This window comes from Oncorhynchus kisutch, linkage group LG11, assembly GCF_002021735.2.
Source record: "Oncorhynchus kisutch isolate 150728-3 linkage group LG11, Okis_V2, whole genome shotgun sequence".
NCBI lineage: Eukaryota > Metazoa > Chordata > Actinopteri > Salmoniformes > Salmonidae > Oncorhynchus > Oncorhynchus kisutch.
In genome coordinates, this window is record NC_034184.2 from 31,866,602 (window position 1) to 31,890,321 (window position 23,720).

The 23,720-nt window shown below is 43.9% G+C and overlaps 1 protein-coding gene across 1 annotated transcript in view; it reads right to left on the reverse strand.

Annotated features, from left to right (window-relative positions):
- Nucleotides 1-243: 243 nt before the first annotated feature.
- Nucleotides 244-23,720, reverse strand: part of LOC109899761 (AT-rich interactive domain-containing protein 5B) — an 83,400-nt gene continuing 59,923 nt past the window's right edge. The window contains exons 7-10 of the mRNA XM_020495272.2: nt 16,035-16,087; nt 14,449-14,546; nt 5,615-5,828; nt 244-5,472 (exon numbers count right to left, since the gene is read on the reverse strand). Coding sequence (XP_020350861.1) covers nt 3,550-5,472; nt 5,615-5,828; nt 14,449-14,546; nt 16,035-16,087 — 2,288 coding nt within the window. The 3' untranslated portion in view covers nt 244-3,549. The remainder of the gene's footprint in view (nt 5,473-5,614; nt 5,829-14,448; nt 14,547-16,034; nt 16,088-23,720) is intronic.

Below are 23,720 nucleotides of genomic sequence, written 5' to 3' on the forward strand. Positions count from 1 at the left end.
AAGAATGGTGTCGCATCCCTCCAATAGAGTTCCAGACACTTTCTGGCTGCTCGTGATGTGACAATGCCCTATTAAGATACTTTATGTTGGTGTCTCCTTTATTTTGGCAGTTACCTGTACCTTTGTAGTTGGGTCTACATGACATTTCAATATTTCATCATGGATCTTCTTAGAAAATGAGTTATATTTTCCAACCTCATCCATCTGTAGTATAGTACCACCACAATTAAGGGGAGAAAGACATTCATTGATAGTAAAATATTTTAATTAAATATACAGAGGATCATATAATACAAAATGTTTTTCTTCTTGTTTGCCAGCTAAATGATTGGTAAACAGATGGCACATCGTATCAAAAACACGTTAAAGATGAACAGTATGGAAACAATGTGGGAAAACAAGCAAATAAAAAGTGTCCTACAAATAGTGTTCAGATCTAATATAGTAAGGTGACCTTTGACACATCTAGATTGTGTAAGCAGCTTTATGCATTTATACTATTTACAGATTATAACAACATATAACACATGATAAGACTATCAGAAGTCAACAGTATTTACATTATTATTTACAGAAGATGTCAGACAGAGAAAGATGCCAGAGAATAGTTTTGAATGTTAAGGAGCCTAAACAGTAGTTACTAAAGCTGCTGAAGCAAACATGACATTCAGAACATGTAATTGTAAATTAATGTTTATCTTAAGTGTCTGCTAAATCTCTTCTGATTGGCTTCAAGACAAAATTAAACGGCTATGTGTTACCTATATTTCATATGTCCCAAATACCCATTAAAACAGTTCTGATGGTTGTAAACCCAGACCAGGTGCTATTAGTCCTGAGGCACTACAGGGTTCCTTTTGATCACTGAGCCTGGCTGTGGCACATAAATCTATTCTAGTAGCCATTCTCTACACCAGTGCTTAACTATGCCTTTTCTAAACATTAACTATGATACTATACATTTACAGTCCAATGAGTTTGCACTGCAATGTGATGATGGAATGGAACCTTATAACTGTAGTGCTGCAACCAGTAATCAAAGATTAAGAAAGGCACATATTCACAAAGCAATAATCTACAAGACACATTTTTATTTATCATACAGTATGCTGTTGAACGAAGGAGGCTGAGTAAACAGCCATACATGAAAGAATAAGTGATTTTTCAGAGCTACGATGTGTCAAGATAAGTGCTGTCAGATGTCACAGTAGGCAGCATCAGTGACTCAAATGTTAAGCGTAGTACAAATACTTTCTGTTCAATATATTAATGTATCTGGGTCACCTTCCCATCTCTCAGGGGTCAACAAAACATTTTGAGAGAATGTTCCCGACAAGCGATACGACTCGCCTTAAAAAACGGATGAAAAACGTCAAATGTGGTTTCTTCACAGCTTGGGTGTTCTGATGAAAATGAGCTTTTATCTACAGTACCAGTCAAAAGTTTGGACACACCTACTCATTCAAGGGTTTTTCTTTATTTTTACTATTTTCTACATTGTAGAATAATAGTGAAGACATCAAAACTATGAAATAACACATATATAATCATGTAGTAACCAAAAAAGTGTTAAACAAATATATATATTTTTTTGATTCTTCAAAGTAGCCACCCTTTCCCTTGATGACAGCTTTGCACACTCCTGGCATTCTCTCAACCAGCTTCACCTGGAATGATTTTTCAACAGTCTTTCAACAGTCAAGTGCTGAGCACTTGCTGGCTGCTTTTCCTTCGCTATGCGGTCCAACTCATCCCAAACCATCTCAATTGGGTTGAGGTTAGGTGATTGTGGAGACCAGGTCATCTGATGCAGCATTCTATCACTCTCCTTGGTCAAACAGCTCTTACACAGCCTGGAGGTGTGTTGTGTCATTGTCCTGTTGAAAAACAAAATGATAGTCCCACTAAGCGCAAACCAGATGGGATGGAGTATCGCTGCAGAATGCTGTGGTAGCCATGCTGGTTAAGTGTGCCTTGACAGTGTCACCAGAAAAGCACCATCACACCTCCTCCTCCATGCTTTGCGGTGGGAACTACACATGCAGAGATCATCCGTTCACCTACTCTGTGTCTCACAAAGATACATTGGTTGGAACCAAAAATGTCAAATTTGGACTCATCAAACCAAAGGACCGATTTCCACTGGTCTAATCTCCATTGCTTGTGTTTTTTGGCCCAAATAAGTCTCTTTTCTTATTGGTGTCCTTTAGTAGTGGTTTCTTGCAGCAATTCGACCATGAAGGCCTGATTCACACAGTCTCCTCTGAACAGTTGATGTTGAGATGTGTCTGTTCCTTAAACTCTGTGAAGCATTAATTTGAGGTGCAGTTAACTCTAATGAACTCTTGGTCATCCTTTCCTGAGGCGGTCCTCATGAGAGCCAGTTTCATCATAGTGCTTGATGGTTTTTGCGACTGCACTTGAAGAAACTTTCTTGAAATTTAAACATTTTCCAGATAGACTACTTAGTAATGATGGACTGTCATTTCTCTTTGCTTATTTGAGCTGTTCCTGCCATAATATGGACTTGGTCCTCCTGTACGTTGTCACAACACAACTGATTGGCTCAAACTCCACTATTTAACTTTTAACAAGGCACACCTGTTATTTGAAATGCATTCCATGTGACTACCTCTTGAAGCTGGTTGAGAGAATGCCAAGAGTGTGCAAAGCTGTCATCAAGGCAAAGGGTGGCTACTTTGAAGAATCTAAAAAAATATATATTTTGATTTGTTTAACACTTTTTTTGGTTACTACATGATTCCATATGTGTTATTTCACAGTTTTGATATCTTCACTATTATTCTACAATGTAGAAAATAGTAAAAATAAAGAAAAACCCTGGAATGAGTAGTTGTATCCAAATGTTGGACTGGTACTGTACATACAATACCTCAGGGCCTTGTGGTTTTGTACAGCACCGTGGTTTAACACAGTAATTCCTAAGAATACAGGTGTAGTTGACTTATACATGAACAGAAACAGGCCAAAGCACCACACTAGAGAGCTCTAAAAAGATATTAAAAACTTGATTGAAGGTGGAGTAGCCTAATGCTTAACAGCTGCATTAACTTTTCCAATGGCAAACTATGCGTAAAGAGTCTATTTTAGATAGGCCCCTCATGTTTTTTTTAGTGTTTCAACCTGATAAAATCCCCAGAACACATTTGGAGGATGAGGTTGTTGCATTGCAGTGATGTAGTCCATCCCTTTGGAGACCCAGCAAATCTGATTATCCCCCGACATGCATGCCAATGGCTTTTCTCTGTCTCCCGTCCCTCCACACTTAAAGATAGTAAGAACCTGACTGTTGAGCGAGAGAAAGGACCTGGTTGGTGAACACAAACACTACAGAGTGCAAATTGAGACAAGGTAACTTAAGTGGTGATACAGCACAGTGCAAAAACAAACAAAAAATACAAAAAATGTAACTGTGTGCCTGACTAAATCCACCAGCTACAGTTAACCAGTGTTGTCATGCTTACTGAATAATAGAACACTAGATCCACTGTCCCAGGTAGACAGTTAAGCTCCATGTGGGTTTGTCTGTTAGAGTCTGGTGCTGGGGTGCATGGAGGACAGCTGTGGGTGGGTAAGGGTGGACAGGGGGTACAGGTGGTGCAGGAGGTCCCCGTACAGGGCCGCCCCCCCAGGGTGCCTGTAGAAGTGATGAGGGCTGGGCTGTGAGGCCATCAGCTGCCTCTGTAGCATCATGGAGTGGAAGGCTAGTGGAGGGACCAGGGGGGACACAGCTGTCTGGCTCTTCAGGTACTGGAGGTTGTGATGGAGGGCATCCTGCATCCCGGGGTACATCCCTGGGTAGAAGGGTGTGTGGGGAGGGTAGGTGTGGCCCTCAGGAATGTGGAGGTGGATGGCGTGTGCCGGTTCAGCTGGTTTGAGCTCCTCCCCCTGTGGGTCGCCCCTGCGGATAGAGCCGGCTGGGTGCATGGGGGTCACCACTCGCACCTTGCGGTCTGGCACCCCCTCGTTCTCTAGTTCCCCCAGGCATCTCTTACTGGGTCTGGAGGCACTGACAGTCTCAGCGTGGCTTTTAGGGTTGAAGAAGGGCTGAGGGGGGTCTGGGCTTTGTTTGGGGGTAGATATAGTCATGGGGAGGACTCTGCATGCTTTGGGGTGATAGTCTAAACTCTGATGCATCATGGGATATGGGAGGCCACAGAAAGAGGGCTTTGTGAAAGACATTCTTTGAGTGACAGGCTTGGAAATACTGAAATCTCGGGGTTCCTCGTCCAATGGTCTATCCCCATGTGTTTGTGTCCTCTCAGAGAAGTGGGGAGCTCTGTAAGCCAACCCTTCTCTGTCAGGATTGTTTAAGCTGAAGCCCTCACTGCTCTGACATTCCCCGATAAAATGTCCCTGTTTGTCTCTGTTGGGATAATTGGCCATTCGCTCTTGGCTCAGACAGTTCTCTGTCTGCCGGTAGAGGTTGTGTAGGTGAGGGGAGGAGTAGCAGTCGCCTGCAAAGCCTGGTGGTGCCTGACTGGGGTGCTGCTGCATCCGTGTCTCTCCTGCATTCTCCACTCCATCCTGGTGCTCAGTCCTGTGGAGGTAGGGGTGCCAGGGGGGGTTGAGCCGGGGCTGGAAGTGGCTCACTCTGCAAGTGAAAGGCTCAGACAGATCCCCCAGAGGACTCCTCTCTTGCTGGGGTTTGACGCTTTGGGCATGCTGGATGACAGAAGGCCTGAAGACAGGAGCCATCTCTGGGCTGTCCGGGATGGAGTCCTGCCTCAGTTTCACCACCTCCTCTACGCAGCTGTCGCTTACATCACCCACACTGACTGATGGAGTGGGAGGAGGAAGATGAGGGGAACTGAATGAGTAATGACTTGTCTCACAGACTTGGGAGAGGAGCTTCTTCTTGGCTAGTGGGGACATGACCCCCAGGTTGTCCTTGGAGTATGTTGTTGGCGTGTGCACGTGACACTGATTTATCTCTTTGTTTTTACTGGGGGAGTCCTGTTTGTCTGTGAGTGGCTCTGTAGAGTATAGCTGCAGTGGGGGTGGGCTCTGCTTACACATGGGCAGCACCTTACCCACCCTCCCACCATGTCCATAACTGTGACTGTCTGTGTCTTTAGCTACCGGAGTGTCAGGTGTGCTTGGGTCAGCTAGACTGCTATACCTAGGCTTACTGTTGTTGTTGTCCCAGTTGTGTGGATATGGGGTCTTAGAGAGGGTTCCATCAGCTTGGTCCCTTTGCTCAGGGTTGAATGTGTCTGATTGTGGCTGGCTGGGATGTATCCACTCGGGCTGTGGACACAGATCACTGTGGAGCACAGGTGTGGCTCGGTGGCAGTCTGTGTTGGGGGGATTCAGGCAGGACACTTCCTCCTGGCTCAATGTCTCCTCTTTCTTCAGGGTGTGTTGTAACTCTTCTTCAGGCTCCTTTCTGGAAAGAGGACCCTGCTTCATCACTGCAGGCTCCTGGTTCTCCTCTTTCTCCTCAGACACCTTAGTGGGAAAACATGCCATACTGTTATTCAATACATATACATGATGCATGTGTGCCATTGGCATATGTTATCTTTCTAGGAAAGAGTGTGTGTGAACGAGAGAGTGTGAGACAGACGGACAGAAAATGAGTAGGACTGACCTGTGAGAGCTCCTGGCTTTTTGCTGCGTCGTCGCTCTCTCTCTCCTTCCTGGCCACCTGTCTCTGGTTTAGTCCACCTTTAGGTCGTTTCGCTGTGACCCCTTTGGGTTTGGCACCCCCCTCTTGGGCCCCATGCTCCTGTTTTTTGGGTTTGGCTGAGGGGAGGGGTTTGTCCTTCTCTCCTTTGGTGTACCTCTCATAGGGTAGGAGGAGCCTGGAAAGGTCAGAGGGGAAGAGACTGAGTTAACATTAACCTGAAACAAAGTTAAGGCTATAAATGTATCACCTCTTAGGAATGCTGTTACACACCCTGCCCATGTAGCTGCAATGAAACATGTCGAAAAATCAACAAATTTTTAAAGATTAACAACTACGCGGTCTCTCATAAGTGGTGCTAGGAATAAAACTGCAAAGTTTAATCAATTTCTAAGAATTTACTCACACATGATTACCTCTGCATGTGTTTATTGGGTGTCGACATTTCAGGTTTGTGATCTTTTTCAAGATATGACAGTCAATAATGAAAAGGTCCAACTTATATTGTAAGAGGACATTCACTCTAGGAAGTAATATCTAGATAAACCAGAGATGCTAGGCCTACAACTGTGGCATAGACAAAGACACATAACTTGAATTACATCGGAAATTCAGAAAATAACTTTCAACCTTAATTTTGACACTTGACTGACCAGAGTACACTGGTGGTGGGCTTGAGTCAGTTAGTATAGACCAAATAGCATGCTTCAACACAGAGCTGGTATGTGCTGAGAGAGCTGGGGAGCCAACTAACACCTGGCATAGGGCCAGGAGATGAGGCAAGGCTGAGGCCCCCAGTTAGGGTGTGTTAATCTTTACATCACATTACCAGGGAAACAGTTAACACACTACAGCTGCTAGAGTAACTAAAACAACATCCATTCTGACTGAGCTGTGCTGTTGATGAGACTACAGTGTGGGTTCTGACACCATGGGGGTTATTATCACCAAGGTCTTATCAAATGTGTGAAACAATATAAGGACAGATGAAAATGCTGAGGAAAAACATGTGGCATACTCTAGGTTAAACACCACAAAACATTACAGTATCAAATATCGAAAAGAGGTACCAGCCAGTGATGAAATGTTCAATATTATTTTGGAAATTCTCGCCTCACCCATTCCTTTATGAGGCCAGCTTCCATGATAGCAATCCAAATGCTATTAGGAAACAACTTAGGCATGAACACGTTCTCATGTGTGCACATTAAGTAGTTGCTCAATTCCCTTTTTAAGGGACTTTGTGGTAGAACAAACAAGGAATCATTAGTGGTTCGCTTGTTCACAAACAGAAATGCCTTTAATGTACCAGTGCAGTCAAAAACGTAATATTCCTGTGTTTTAAATATACACTGTATTTCCACACTATGAGGTTGGAATAATACTGTGAAATGTAAAAAATTATGATAATGTGTTTGAAAAGAACACTTGAAATTTCAGTCTGTTTTGGTGGGATGGTGTTTTGGCCTGCCAGGTGACATCAAGACACTCGCCAGAGGTAGCGCACGACACTTGCACCCCTTGAAGCAGGACAGTGTAAGCAGAATTGTCTCATTGAGCTATTTTTTGTTGTTATTTAACTAGGCAAGTCAGTTAAGAACAAATTCTTATTTATAATGACGGCCTACCCTGGTCAAACCCTGACCTGGACAATGCTGGCCCAATCATGGCCGGTTGTGGTACAGCCGGGAGTCGAACCCGGGTCTGTCGTGACACCTCTAGCACTGAGATGCAGTGCCTTAGACCGCTGTGCCACTCGGATGAGCTAACACCATGAGCTAACACTCATAAAGTATAAATAGTAATAACAGAGCAATGTTTTTTAAAAGGCTGAAATGTATACACCTTTTCCTAATATCTGAGACTTGTTTTATTGAGTTTTTACCTGAAATTGTTACATTCTGAAATTGTTACAGTAGCTGCTGGCTGCACTGAGCCATGTAAAACTATGGAAGCCCATCCCCACCACCAAACACATGTCAAATGCAGATCATACAAATAGGATATGTTTTTTCATTGTAATATTTTGTGGACATTTCAGAGGTGGCACCACAGGTCCCTGAGTAAATTGTTTTTCTGGGGCCCAGAGTTTTACCCGATCGCGTAGTAACCTAAACAACTCCGAACCCTAGGTGTAGCATACAACATAGTATTAAATCAGCTGTAAAAAAAAAACATTTTATATGGGCTATGACGGGACCAGATCATTTTTAGAATCAGGTTTAAAAAACGGGCCCTAGGGAGGATGAAAACATTAAAACCCTTTACACAGACAGAGACAACAACTGCAATTGGACAAAAACTAACTGGGCTGAGGTCACTGTATGCAGGGTGGCATCGTGCAGGCCTTCTGCATCTGTAATTAAAAAGATACTGTGTGAGTATGTCATCACTGTTGATTGACTTAATTCCAATCATTTTGGATTAAAAAGGCAAATATAAACCACATTTGATCACACTCACATTTTCTCAGTACACAAATAAATGGGCCCATTTTAAGCTATAAAAACAGAGCTTAGGCTATAAAAACATGACGTTACGTTTCCCCTGGCCAGGCCCAGATGGGATCAGAATGCATAGGCTTCTCTAGGCTACCTGCAGATGTGGTTGTTATCAGGAGGCTACAGTTGATCAGACTGAAGCACAGACTAATTGTGCACGTTGACAAATCATGAGGCATTTTATTTTTTGGTGGCGGGTATGTCCTTCCATATAAAACAGCTTGTTGTGGTGAATTCACTTATACCCACGGTTTCATTCGCAATTTGCTTTTACCACATTATGTTTTGCATGATATTGAAAAAAATGAAGCCTAGTTTGGGGGTCAATCGTACATTTTTGATAGGCTAACGTTAATTGATAAAGACATGCTGTTAGCAACTCTGTGCTTTTGTATTGAAGCTCAAATGTAATGAGTGTAGCCTACAGATGAGAAAATAAACCCTTTGTCTGCACATACAGTACCAGTCAAAAGTTTGGACACCTATTCCTTCAAAGGATTTTCTCTATTTTTACTATTTTCTCCATTGTAGAATAATAGTGAAGACATAAACTATGAAATAATGCCAAGAGTATGCAAAGTTGTCATCAAGGCAAAATATTTTGATTTGTTTAACACTTTTTTGGTTACTACATGATTCCATATGTTATTTCAGAATTTTGATGTCTTCACTATTATTCTACAATGTAGAAAATAGTTTTTTTTTTTATAAAAAAAAAATGGAATGAGTAGGTGTGTTGTGAATTGTTGCATTATTCAAGAGTGTAATATGGTTTGGTTGCATTATTCAATAGTGTGATATGTTTCAATATGTTTTAGAAGAACATTTTCTGTCATTGTTGAATATTTTGTGCTTACTGTGATATTTACGGTCAATTTGAGCTGTGGACCAAACATGTTGCGTTGCCAGCCACACTGTAAGGCAAGGATGTAATGTGAATTGAAAAGTAGAATTCTCTTTCACCACCCTGCTCCTCAGACTCTCCTTTACACAGTATCTTGTAATGGGAATAGAGCCTAAGAAAGAGAGTTCCAAACCTCTCTGCCAATAACATCTATTTTTCAGTTTCCCTCTCCCCACTCAGACCACTCCCTGACACTTCTAGCAAAATTCTTGCTTTAGAAATTGCTCTTTTATTTGAAAACAATCACAATAAGGTACTTAATTTTTACAGAGAAATTTGATACTGAGATAAAAATGGCTGCATTGGTTCAAGCGGCTCAGTGGGATTTCTCAGAACCAAACTGCTGGCAGCAGAAGCAGTAAAACTAAATTTCATACAGCTGGCACCGGGCCCCAGGCCAAGAAAGGAAATGTACGATTAAATGTGACTTATTTGAAAGAGGGAGAAGGAGAAAATAGAGACGGCGAGAGAGAGAAGAAAGACAGATGTTAATGGAGTGAAAAAATTATTCACCATAAACCACTGCACCATTGAGAAATAATGTGATGAACTCGACGTGACTTACTGTATAAATAGAGTAAGGAAAATAGGGAGCAATTTCATATACACTCACATTTCAAGTCTGCAAAGATACTGTACCATCTGCTGTAAGAATGAACACCATGCCCTTCTGTGTTTGGCGTCTAGCAATACCAATTACAAATCAGTATCTATCAGCAGACATGGATGACAATGAAATAATCCTGCATTGAGTTTTAGGAGCTAGGCTACAGACGAAGATACAAAGTTCTATTGGATCAATTCACACCTGGGGGGGGGGGGCTCAGTCGGGGGCTCAACTTACTGTTTAGAGTTAGAATAATAGAATACACAAAGTGCAATTTTGCATCTGCAGTTTTTCTATTGTTATGTCAGTCACTAACAGTCAGTCAATTAGCCCAAGTCAGCTATTTTTTTTCGCTTAGGGCCCCCAAAAGGCTAGGGATGGCTCTGACTGCAAGTGTGGATATGGATGTGGGTATGCAAACGCACGAGCGAATGCCGTCTCTCATGACGAAACCATCAAAGTTGCCCTGCCCTACATTAATTCTCCAGAATGCCACTGAGAGGTGAGGGTACCATCCATACTGGTGTGCTTGTCACATCTCAGTGGAACATTCTCCTTTAAATCCATGTTACATCACAATTGTTAAACTCAATATTCCAGATAGTCTTTTATTTGATTTATTTTTGGAAAGGAAAAAAAAAAGTAACACTGTTCTTTTAGCACGGCAGGATTATTTTCTGCTTCTCTGTTGCTGAACAGTTAACTATGAAAACTCACATTATAAATAGCACCCAGTGACTCTGTAAAAGACCGATAATAAGTACAGGGAGAGCATATAACATTCTCCTGATCACATAATACAGCAATGATAATACAATATGACTTATGTAAGTAGTAATTTCCTGAAAGCAGGGGGCCTTGTAGGGTGTACAATCGAGAGGCCATGAAAGGAATTCAGTCCACATGTGAAGGCAGCAGGGAGGCTCTTTGCACAGTGATAGGTTACATTTATGTAAATATAGGGCTTTCTCTTATATAAATCCTTGGTTGAGTTCAAAGCAGGAAATGCCTCTCAGGAACACTTCTCGTAATGAATATCACAGGCAATATCAAAATCAAATGCAACATACTTTCCTGCACACCAGAGGGCAGAATGAGCACAACATGACATGGAAAAGTCAATGAGGGAATTACTCAATGAGGGAAGGAGAGCTTACATTTCTGTGAGGTCAATAAATACTAAACTTCCGCTCATGGCTATTCATCACTGAGCCTTTACATGAGCAGCCATTTTCTATGATGTTCACGGTAGATTTGAGTACGTAACCTATCCACTAATAAAAAATAAAAAAGTTCAATAGGCAAAAGAGACAGACAGTGATTTCTCTAGCATATTGGAATGTAATTAGGCTAAAGACATTTCTTAGTATAATATATTGTTGTAAGATTATTTGGAAATCAATACAATTGTAATTCAGAGACATAGTCATGTCTGTCCCATTAAAATAATGCACTTACATGCCAAACAATCAAATAGGTTTTTATCAACAATTAGCTGGTCTGTCATCTGAGTTAAAGGGGATTTACCTGTGGAATCCAAGAAATGTCTAAATCACCAAAGCGCCGGAAACCCCTATAGGCTATTTCATTCAGTACTTTTCCTGGTGCTGAAATTCATTTGAGCTGGCGTTCTGTTTAGGTCATAGGTTTTCTTAATGCGTTAACGGAACCCTATTTTGGGATAGTTTTAAAACAACCTCTTGAAGAGAAGAAGCATAACATAAAATACATATTCATCACCAACTGTTATGTTTAGGCTGCTTCAAAGAACTGGCAAAACAATAACTCCTGTCTGTACAAAAGCAAATACCAATCTTCAGAGCCGAGTCAGAGCGGGATAAACAGACATTGTTCCCTCAGCTTTGGAAAGATTTGGCTTCAAAGCCTCTCTTTTGTAGAAAGTCAACCACTTCAAGTGATCCTGATTCACGCAGTTAAACAGGGCAGTGAAAGGCCTTTTGTCGAGTCTGGAAATACCAGATCTAAAAATGACCTTTACCATTCCCCCAAGGCAAAACTACATTCAACTGCACACAGCTAACCTTAATCATGACAGGTGTTGGGCAATGGATGGTAAGTGTTTGTATTAACTGCTAGATATTATGTCTGTTGTTCACTGCGTAGAACATTATGTTCTTCAATCCAATCTCAACATTAGGAACAGATTTATAATATAGTTAAAAGAGTCTGTTCATCATTACACATCAACAAAAATCACATGAACTGTTCCTAAGCCAAAGGCAAGAATGTTTAAAATAATACTGTGAATTGTTATCAGTATTTCCGAATGTCTAACTCTGCAAGTATGGCACAATTTGCAAGCCCCTAAATGCAAACACTAGGTTTAAAAGCCTAGTATATTTCATGTGGGTTAGTTATTTCTTTGTTGTGCCAGGTGAATGAGGAGGGAGAGCAATCAAACTTCATTCATCTAAGTGCTATCACAGCTGTAATCTGTCCAGTAGTTTTTTCCTATAGCTTGTCATTTTAGGTTCTTACAGCAATGTGTTTTTTTAACTCATGTTGTAAGATTTGTAACAAAGAGACTTGAGTGTTGCATAGAGGAACAAGAAGCAACACAGAGTAAGGGCTGTGTTTAGGATTTAGTCTACTCTAACATGATCCACGGGGTGGCGACTTGCCAAGTTGTTCCAATTTGTCATGAGCCTATACACTGTGGGATTCATTTTCAATTTGAGGTGCAGCTTGAGTGAGAGCAGAGGCACACCAATACCAGGGGGAATGCATAAAAGAATCAATGGTATCGTCTGCAATGTATGCAAAAGAATCCAACCCTGTATCCAACCCAAATAAATATTCACACTCTAGTGTCAATATTTCTAGTGTGAATATTCATCAGATAAAAAACGGCCATTACCTGGTATGTTAACTAATATGAGTGGAATTTATTGTTATTTGTTATACACTGTACAACCTCTGAGAAAATCATTCTCAATTGCCTCTACTGTTGCCATGGATATTCCCCCCTGCAATTACATAAAAAAATCCTATGCATGGCAGGCATTAAATCTGCATTAACACAGGAACTATCAGAGTGACAACATGTACAGTATAAATGTAATGTTTCTGTAGCACTAGCAGCTCACACAGAAAGTGAGAGCTTAAATAACTAACGGCAGCAAAAAGCCACTGACCTGTATAATCAAAAAATCAGCATGAAGCGGCATGCAGGGAGAGAATGCAGCAGTCTATTTCAAGGTTATTGATGCCATCTTTTCATGACCTCATTTTTAATTCAGGGAGCAGAGCTCTGACAGCTAATCTTGGGAAACGGTTTAAATAAATATCATTAAAGCTTTCCCAGCTGGAGCTTTAGACCTTGGGTTGGACGTTAAATATAGATTGTTCCCTTTAAGCTAATGCACAGTAGAATGGCTGCAATGAGCAACTTTCCAAATGACAAGTACCTCAGAATGAACAGAACAAAAGATAACCTATGTTCTCTACTGCCTGCTGCTCAACACCATAAATACAGTCATTATTTTGATCTCTATCATTGAAAATAATTTCTCCAAGGCAACCGTTTCAGATGACTTCCATTAAAGAGGTAAATGGATAATGTGGATCATTTCAAATTGCAGTCAGGGCTTGGGGACATTCAAAGTCCCAAACAAAAGACCAAGATCAGCACGTTCAGTTAATATAGTGGAATTACAACCAAATGTTTCCACTGCTTCTGACTTAGGGGGGGGGGGGGTAAATCAAAAGACGTTAGGATAAATGTTGCATGCTCTAGTTTAAATTACTTATTGTGTTCTCAATGCTGAGTAATCATTAAGTGAAAACAACGACGCCACCAGAGACCAAACACATCCTTCACCAAACCGACAAACAGGGTCATTTATCATATACTTCCAAGGGAGAGAGAATAGCTTTGTTTCCTGAGCTAATACGATGAAGTTAATTGCCCTCCTAGCTGCTGGAATAGTGAGCCTCAGCTAAAATACTCCTCCCCTGGCCTGTTAGGGTTCAGCTGAGATTTCCCGCTCTCTTTCTGACAGGGTGATATTCACTGCAGTGGGGATATTTTGGGGATGTATTGATTCAGCACAATTTCTCAGCTTTCTGTGGCGGTATTGAGAAAGGCCAGCGCAGCAGTCACACCTCACTGGGCCCCCCCAACCCCCTGTGCTGACACTGTCTATACCAGTCCTCCTACTCATGCAGGGCTAGGAAAGGGCTTTCAAAAGGCAGAGCAAATACAGTCCCTTCTGGCTGCACAGGAAGTTTAATTAAGCTGCAGTGCTATTTGGTATAATCTAACTGCTCAACCATATTCAAGTATCCAATTTTGTATGAACTTGTTCATAGAGCATAGATAAACCTACACATATTGACTGAGCAATTCAGGCTGACTGTTTGTCATTTGCCTAGATCTATACACATGCTCACTATATGCATTCACAATATTGCTCTGCATGCCCTCTTTTGACACGTAATCTGTGTGTGTATGCATAATATCTTCAGGCTCCAACAGGATCATATCCGTTTGCTGTTTGCTTTGGTTCGGACCCTCTCAATAAAAAAGGCTAGTTGGAGAGAGAGAGATGGTTTGGTGAATATAGCTGTGCTCTGTGTTAGTATGCATGGAGCAGCAGTGTGTGAGAGAGTCTGTGGACATGGCTAAAGACATCATGTCAGGAATAGCAAGGAAGCCTTACTTCCCTAAGCAGGGTTTACATACACCTGATACTGGGGCTGAGAGTAGCGCTCCTCTTCCTCCAATGCATTAGGAAAATGGGACAGGGCTTTGTTAATAACTCACCTTTCGTAGTGTCTTCGTGTGCATGTGGCGGCACTTGTGCTCCCTGGGTTTCCACCCAGCTCATCATATACATTTTTCCACTGTCTGCGAACTGTGATCTGAGAGAGAAAATGATTTGAATTATCCTGTATATAACTATGTGATAGCATCTTTATAGATAGTATTAAACACTCACACTAGGAAAATGACGAACAAAGTTATTAAGTGTGCCACAGAGACCATGAAGAATTGTGTCTTTTAAGCCCAGATTGGCTGGGCACCAATTGGTGTATGATACTGAAATAAAATACATCAAATCACCATTATTTGATGCAAAACCATCTCCATAACATGCCACCAGCTGTAGCTGGCTGCTGCAGTCTCTACCTCAGCAGGGGCAAAACAGAGAAAAGTACAGTACAGTGGTAGAGATGCATAAAATGCCTCCCGAGTGGCGCAGTGGTCTAAGGTACTGCATCGCAGTGCTAGCTGTGCCACTAGAGATTCTGGGTTCGAGCCCAGGCTCTGTCGCGATCGAGGGAGATCCATGGGGTGGTACACAATTGGCCCAGCGTCATCCGGGTTAGGGGAGGGTTTGGCTGACAGGGGTGTCCTTGTCCCATCGCGCACTAGCGACTTCTGTGGCGCACAGGGCACGCTGATGTTTTTATTTGTTTTGGTCTTCAGTAATGTTTTTTTTAGGCTGTTAATGCACACAGAAAACTTTCTCAAGGCAAGCTGAAGTCGGTAGCCAAAGTCTACACCCCTTTGTTGGTGATTGGTTAACAGTAGGGATTCTTCAATGAAGTGTTTGTTGTAATTCAACAGGAGACAAAATAGTTTATGTCTATTTTTTCACTTGAGAAATACCGAACCAAACACCTTAGTTAGATGTAATATTGCTCTACTAAGATCACCTCAGCAAAAACATCAACAACAGATTTTTTGAGTAATCTTAGATGAATTCTGACTATTTTAATTCTGACTAAGGTGTCTCAAGATGGACAAATATCTATTGCTGCTCTTTTCACATTTTCAGGGCAAACTTTTAAAGGAGTATGTGAGCACACTCATTTGTTCAAACTGAAGCATGCAGAAGACTTATTATACCATTAAATACATACTGTGACTACACAAACCAACCACATGGCTTCCTGCTCACAAAGCAAGCATGAAAGTGATAATCAGCTGTAGATAAAAAGCCTTCAAAGGAAACACATCCCGATTGCATGACAAGTTTCCTGTTTGGTGGCTCGTCTCTCTGTATGACTATATGTGACTAACGAACTAACCAATATTCACAATGCATTTACTCTTCACATCAAAAGATATAAGAATTTTGGAAACACTTCCCAAATTAGTACTGAACAAATGTGAGGTAGGCTGGCAAGTGAAAGGCCCCGTTCTGCTGTCTCACTGTATATAATAGACAGCTTGATTTTAGAGCCTCAACATGGTGAAAAAATGACAGACTTCACAAATGTCCCTGAAATGGAAGGGTAACGTGTTTTCCACTTAGAGGGGGTTTAAAACAAAGGTATCATTTTGCAAAATGTGGGCCTGACCAAGATTGTGAAGTATGGCGCAGGACATATGTAAACACTTACCAACTCATATCCTCCGAGTTTCTGAGCAGCTTGAAACATAGTCCAAAGGTTAACTGTTAGAGGAACAACAAACAGGGAGATCAATGGTATTCAGTCAGATCAACAAATGCAAATATACTGTCACATACACTGCATTCGGAAAGTTTTAGACATTACTGCAAATGTACAGTACCAGTCAAAAGTTTGGACACATATACTCATTCAAGGGTTTTTCTTTATTTTACTATTTTCTAAAACTATGAAATCAAAACTATGAAATCATGTAGTAACCAAAAAAGTGTTAAACAAATCAAAATATATTTAATAATTGAGATTCTTCAAGTATCCACCCTTTGCTTTGATGACAGCTTTGAACACTCTTGGCATCCTCTCAACCAGCTTCATAAGGTAGTATATTATTTAACCATTATTTAACTAGTCAAGTCAGTTAAGAACAAATTCTTATTTACAATGACAGCCCATTTGTAAAGCCCCCCCGGCCAAACCCTCTGCTAACCCGGACGACACTGGGTCAATTGTGGGACTCCCGATCATGGCCGGTTGTAATACAGCCCGGGATCGAACCTGGGTCTGTAGTGACACCTGGGTCTGTAGTGACACCTCTGAGACACCTCTGAGATGCAGTGCCTTAGACCCCTGTACCACTCTGGAGGCTCACCTGGAATACATTTAAATTAACAGGTGTGGCTTGTTAAAAGTTAATTTGTGGAATTCCTTTCCTTCTAAATGCGTTTGAACCAAACCATTGAGTTGTGACAAGGTAAAGGTGGGATACAGAAGATAGCCCTATTTGGTAAAAGACCATGTCCATACTATGGCAAAAACAGCTCAAATAAGCAAAGAGAAATGACAGTCCATCATTACTTGACATGAAGGTCAGTCAATACACAAAATTTCAAGTGCAGTCGCAAAAAACATGAAGCGCTATGATGAAACTGGCTCTCATGAGGACCGCCACAGTAAAGGAAGACCCAGAGTTACCTCTGCTGCAGAGGATCAGTTCAGTTAGAGTTAAGTGTGTCCGCCCTCGTCTCCTGTCTCTCAGGGAAGGCCCTGGATTGGGCCAACGCTGTATGGGAGGAAGGAGGAGCGGTGCTGGACCAATTCGAGGATTTCACCCGCCGCTTCAGGGCATTTTTCGAACGTCTCGTACACCTGAGAAAGGAGACGAGGAGCGCACAGGAGTTCGCATTGGACTTCCGGACCCTGGCCGCCAGCGCGGGGTGGAACGACAGGGCCCTGATCGATCACTACCGTTGTAGTTTACCTGAGGACGTCCGTCGGGAGTTGGCCTGTAGGGACACAACTCTGACCTTCGACCAGCTGGTGGACATGTCCATAAGGTCGAATAACCTGCTGGCTACCCGCGGACGTCCAGATCGGGATCTGTCGATTCCATCCCCCAGCACCACCGCTCCAACGCGTATGGAGCTGGGATGTGCTGCACTTAGGGCGACCGGAGGAGGGGCCGATCCATGCACCATCTGTGGCTGCAGAGGGCACACTGCTCAAGTTTATTTTTTGTGAAGAAGAAGGATGGAGGTCTGTGCCTGTGTATTGACTATCGAGGCATCAACCAAATCACTGTAAGATACAGTTACCTGCTGCCTCTCATCGCCAGTGCGGCCGAGTCAATGCACGGGGCGCGCTTCTTCACAAAATTGGACTTCAGGAGCGCTTACAACCTGGTGCGTATCAGGGAGGGGGATGAGTGGAAGACGGCATTTAGTACCACATCAGGGCACTATGAGTACCTCGTCATGCCGTACGGGTTGATGAATGCTCCATCAGTCTTCCAGGCCTTTGTTGACAAGATTTTCCGGGACCTGCACGGGCAGGGTGTAGTGGTGTATATCGACGACATTCTGATATACTCCACTACATGCGCCGAGCATGTGTCCCTGGTGCGCAAGGTGCTTGGTCGACTGTTGGAGCATGACCTGTACGTCAAGGCTGAGAAATGCCTGTTTTTTCAACAGTCCGTCTCTTTCCTAGGTTACCGCATTTCCACTTCAGGGGTGGAGATGGAGAGTGACCGCATTTCAGCCGTGCGTAATTGGCCGGCTCCCACCACGGTAAAGGAGGTGCAGAACTTTTTAGGGCTTGCCAACTACTACCGGAGGTTTATCCGGGGTTTTGGTCAGGTAGCGGCTCCCATTACCTCACTGCTAAAGGGGGGACCGTTTGCAGTGGTCGGCTGGGGCGAACAGGGCTTTTGGTCACCTGAAGGCTCTGTTTACCTCGGCTCCGGTGCTGCCTCATCCGGATCCCTCTTTGGCAATCATAGTGGAGGTGGACGCGTCCGAGGCTGGGATAGGAGCCGTGCTCTCTCAGCGCTCGGGTACGCAACCAAAGCTCCGCCCCTGTGCCTTCTTTTTGAAGAAGCTCAGCTCGGCGGAGCGAAACTATGACGTGGGGGACCGGGAGCTGTTGGCTGTTGTCAAGACCTTGAAGGCATGGAGACATTAGCTTGACGGGGCTAAACACCCCTTTCTCATCTGGACTGAACACCGCAATCTGGAGTACATCCAGGCGGAGAGGAGACTGAACCCTCACCAGGCAAGGTGGGCCATGTTCTTCACCCGTTTTGTCTTCACCCTGTCCTACAGACCAGGTTCCCAGAACGCTAAGGCAGACGCACTGTCACGGATGTATGACACAGAAGAGCGGCCCATGGATCCCACTCCCATACTTCCGGCCTCTTGCCTGGTGGCACCGGTGGTGTGGGAGCTGGATGCTGACATCGAGCGGGCGTTACGTACAGAGCCCACTCCCCCTCAATGTCCAGCTGGGCGTCTGAACGTTTCGTCTGCTGTCCGCGACTGTTTGATCTATTGTGCCCATACGTCATCCTCCTCTGGTCATCCGGGCATCGGTCGGACAGTGCGCTGTCTTAGTGAGAAGGACTGGTGTTCCACTTTACCTAAGGATGTGAGGGTTTATGTCTCCTACTGCTCGGTGTGCGCCCAGTGCAAGGCCCCTAGGCATTTGCCCAGAGGGAAGTTACAACCCTACCTGTTCCACAACGGCCGTGGTCGAACTTGTCGGTGGATTTCCTAACGGATCTTCCTCCATCACTGGGTAACACCACGATCCTGGTCGTTGTGGATCGGTTTTCTAAGTCCTGTCATCTCCTCCCTTTGCCCGGTCTCCCTACGGCCCTACAGACTGCGGAGGCCCTGTTTACACACTTCTTCCGTCACTACGGGGTCCCCAGTTCATGTCAAGGGTCTGGAGGGCGTTCATGGAACGTCTGGGGGTCTCGGTCAGCCTTATCTCGGGTTTTCACCCCAAGAGTAACGGGCATGTGGAGAGAGTGAACCAGGATGTGGGTAGGTTTCTGCGGTCCTGGCCAGGGGAGGGCGGGGCTCGTGCCCTGGGCAAAGATGGCCCAGAGCTCGCTCCCCCACTCCTCCACTAACCTCTCCCCCCTCCAGTGCATCCTGGGGTACCTGCCAGTCCTGGCGCCTTGGCATCAGCGCCAGATCGAGGCTCCTGTGGTGGACGACTGGTTTAGGCTCGCTGAGGAGACATGGGACGCCACTCATGTGCACCTTCAGCGGGTCGTGAGGCGTCAGAAAGCCAAGGCAGATCGCCACCGCAGTGAGGCCCCGATGGATCGGGTCTGGCTCTGGACACGAAACCTGCCCCTCCGCCTGCCCTGCCGGAAGCTGGGCCCGCGGTTTGTGGGGCCATTTAAAGTCCTGAGGAGACTGAACGAGGTATGTTACAGGTTACAGCTTCCCCCCGATTATCGTATTAACCCCTCGTTCCATGTGTCTCTCCTCAGGCCGGTGGTAGCTGGTCCACTCCAGGAGTCTGAGATGGTTCCTCCGCCCCCTCTGTACATCGAGGGCCCCCCGGCGTATGCAGTTCGATCAATATGGGATTCGAGGCGTCGGGTGAGGGGCCTTCAGTACCTCGTGGAGGGGAGGGGTACGGTCCGGAGGAGAGATGCTGGGTGCCGGTGGAAGACGTATTGCCCCCTCGATGCTGCGGGAGTTCCACCGTCTCCGTCGGGATCGCCCTGCGCCTTGTTCTCCGGGTCATCCCCGAGGTCGGTGCGCTGCTGGAGCCACGCGTCAAGGGGGGCTACTGTCACAACTTCAGCCGAAGTCGGTCCCTCTCCTTGTTCAGGCGGAGTTCGGGGGTCGAGGTCACCGGCTTTCTAGTCATCGCCAATCCACTTTTCATTTCCATTTGTTTTGTCTTTGTTTTCTACACACCTGGTTTCTATTCCCCAATTACATGTTCATTATTTAACCCTCTGTTTCCCCCATGTTGGTGTGCGTGTTTGTTTATTATGTTCAGGTTGTATTTTTTTAATTTTTTTATTTCACCTTTTATTTAACAAGGTAGGCTAGTTGAGAACAAGTTCTCATTTACAACTGTGACCTGTCCAAGATAAAGCATAGCAGTGTGAACAGACAGCAACACAGAGTTACACATGGAGTAAACAATAAACAAGTCAATAACGCAGTAGAAAAAAAGAAAAGAAAAAGAAAAAGGTCTATATACATTGTGTGCAAAAGGCATGAGGAGGTAGGCGAATAATTACAATTTAGCAGATTAACACAGGAGTGATAAATGATCAGATGGTCATGTGCAGGTAGAGATACTGGTGTGCAAATGAGCAGAAAATTAAATATATAAAAACAGTATGGGGATGAGGTACGTAAATTGGGTGGGCTATTTACCGATGGACTATGTACAGCTGCAGCGATCGTTTAGCTGCTCAGATAGCAGATGTTTAAAGTTGGTGAGGGAGATAAAAGTCTCCAACTTCAACGATTTTTGCAATTAGTTCCAGTCACAGGCAGCAGAGAACTGGAAGGAAAGGCGGCCAAATGAGGTGTTGGCTTTAGGGATGATCAGTGAGATACACCTGCTGGAGCGCGTGCTACGGGTGGGTGTTGCCATCGTGACCAGTGAACTGAGATAAGGCGGAGCTTTACCTAGCATGGACTTGTAGATGACCTGGAGCCAGTTGGTCTGGCGACGAGTATGTAGCGAGGGCCAGCCGACTAGAGCATACAGGTCGCAGTGGTGGGTGGTATAAGGTGCTTTAGTAACAAAGCGGATGGCACTGTGATAACCTGCATCCAGTTTGCTGAGTAGAGTATTGGAAGCCATTTTGTAGATGACATCGCCAAAGTCGAGGATCGGTAGGATAGTCAGTTTTACTAGGGTAAGTTTGGATGCGTGAGTGAAGGAGGCTTTGTTGCGAAATAGAAAGACAATTCTAGATTTGATTTTGGATTGGAGATGTTTGATATGAGTCTGGAAGGAGAGTTTACAGTCTAGCCAGACACCTAGGTACTTATAGATGTCCACATATTCTAGGTCGGAACTATCCAGGGTGGTGATGCTAGTCGGGCGTGCGGGTGCAGGCAGAGAACGGTTGAAAAGCATGCATTTGGTTTTACTAGCGTTTAAGAGCAGTTGGAGGCCACGGAAGGAGTGTTGTATGGCATTGAAGCTTGTTTGGAGGTTAGATAGCACAGTGTCCAAGGAAGAGCCAGAAGTATACAGAATGGTGTCGTCTGCGTAGAGGTGGATCAGGGAATCGTCCGCAGCAAGAGCAACATCATTGATATATACAGAGAAAAGAGTCTGCCCGAGAATAGAACCCTGTGGCACCCCCTTTATGGCTGGTATTGTTTGCCGGGTTTGTTATTATGCCCGTTACTTAAGAGTGACCGGTATTTTCACACACCTTTAGTATTTGTTTTATACTGGTGCAGTTCGTGGAATAAACTACCTTGTACACTTATCTCTCCTCTCCTGCGCCTGATTCCATGAACCAGTTACCCACAGCCTGACAACTGTATATATAAAAAAGCGTATATATCGCATTTACATATGTATTCAGTACGTTGTGGAAGCACCTTTGGCAGCGATTACAGCCTCAAGTCTTCTTGGGTATGACGCTACTAGCTTGGCACGCCTGTATTTGGGGAGTTTCTCTCATTCCCTGCAGATCCTCTCAAGCTCTGTCAGGTTGGATGGGGAGCGTCGCTGCACAGCTATTTTCAGGTCTCTCCAGAGATGTTTGATCGAGTTCAAGTCCGGGCTCTGGCTGGGCCACTCAAGGACATTCAGAGACTTGTCTGCATTGTCTTGGCTGTGTGATTAGGGTTGTTGTCCTGTTGGAAGGTTAATCTTCGCCCCAGTCTGAGGTCCTAAGCGCTCTGGAGCAGGTTTTCATTAAGGGTTTCTCTGTACTTTGCTCCATTCATCTTTCCCTCAATCCTGACTAATCTCCCAGTCCCTGTCGCTGAAAAACATCCCCACAGCATGATGCTGCCACCACCATGCTTCACCGTAGGGATGGTATTGGCCAGATGATGAGTGGTGCCTGGTTTCCTCCAGATGTGACACTTGGCATTCAGGCCAAAGTGTTCAATCTTGGTTTCATCAGACCGGATAATCTTGTTTATCATGGTCTGAGAGTCCTATAGGTGTCTTTTGGGCTGTCATGTGCCTTTTACTGAGGAGTGGCTTCCGTTAGGCCACTCTACCATAAATTCCTGATTGTTGGAGTTCTACCATCTCCACAAAGGGACTCTGGAGCTCTGTCAAGTGACCATCGGGTTCTTGGTCACCTCTCTGACCAAGTCCCTTCTCCCCCTATTGCTTGGTTTGGCCGGCCGGCCGGCTCAAGGAAGAGTCTTGGTGGTTCCAAACATCTTCCATTTAAGAATGATGGAGGCCGCTGTGTTCTTGTGGACCTTCAATGCTGCAGAAATATGTTGGTATCCTTCCCCAGATCTGTGCCTCAACACAATCTTATCTCGGAGCTCTACAGACAATTCCTTCAACCTCATGGCTTGGTTTTTGCTTAATTGCATTTACCACAGGTGGACTACAATCAGGTTGTAGAAACATCTAAAGGATGATCAATGGAAACAGGATGCACCTGAGCTCCATTTCGAGTCTCATAGCAAGAAATACTTATGTAAATAAGGTATCTGTTTTTTATTTATAATACACTTGAAAAAAATCTAAACCTGTTTTGACTTTGTCATTATGGAGTATTGTGTGAGATTGATGAGGATAAAAAAAAAAAAAACATTTTTAGAATAAGGCTGTAATGTAAAAGAATTTGGAAAAAGTGAAGGGGTCTGAATACTTTCCAAATGTACTGTAGCTACATAAACTACTGTAGATACAGCCTGACACCTAGCTAGCTCTGTAACACTTCAGCTGAAGGGGATTTGAATAAACACCATTATGAGCATCAAGTATTACTTGACATGTTAGCACTCGTTACCAATGTTGGCTCAAATGCCAATGCCATTTTGCATAGAATTTTACATGCAAATATCCAATGACAGATGATATCACATGGATTAGAGCGGTATAGTGATTAGGCAGGTGATCAAAATCCAACAAAGACCCGTTCAGATGAAGCTTGAAATCATTCCATCTCTGACAGTATATTCCCCCACAAACAATGAACCCACTTTATTGTGCGATTTTCCAAACAATGACATTTGTATCTGCTTTCTGTAACATCATTGTAACATCATTTTTATATGAAGACCTATAAATAAGGAAGATTCGCCTAGGGAGAAATCCATCAAAATTCAATCTTTGCGTACACAAAGGCTTGCATTTTTCAAAATGACATTTTCCTATCTCTGCATTTGACAGCATTGATTTTTCCTTTCTCCTCTTCCGTGG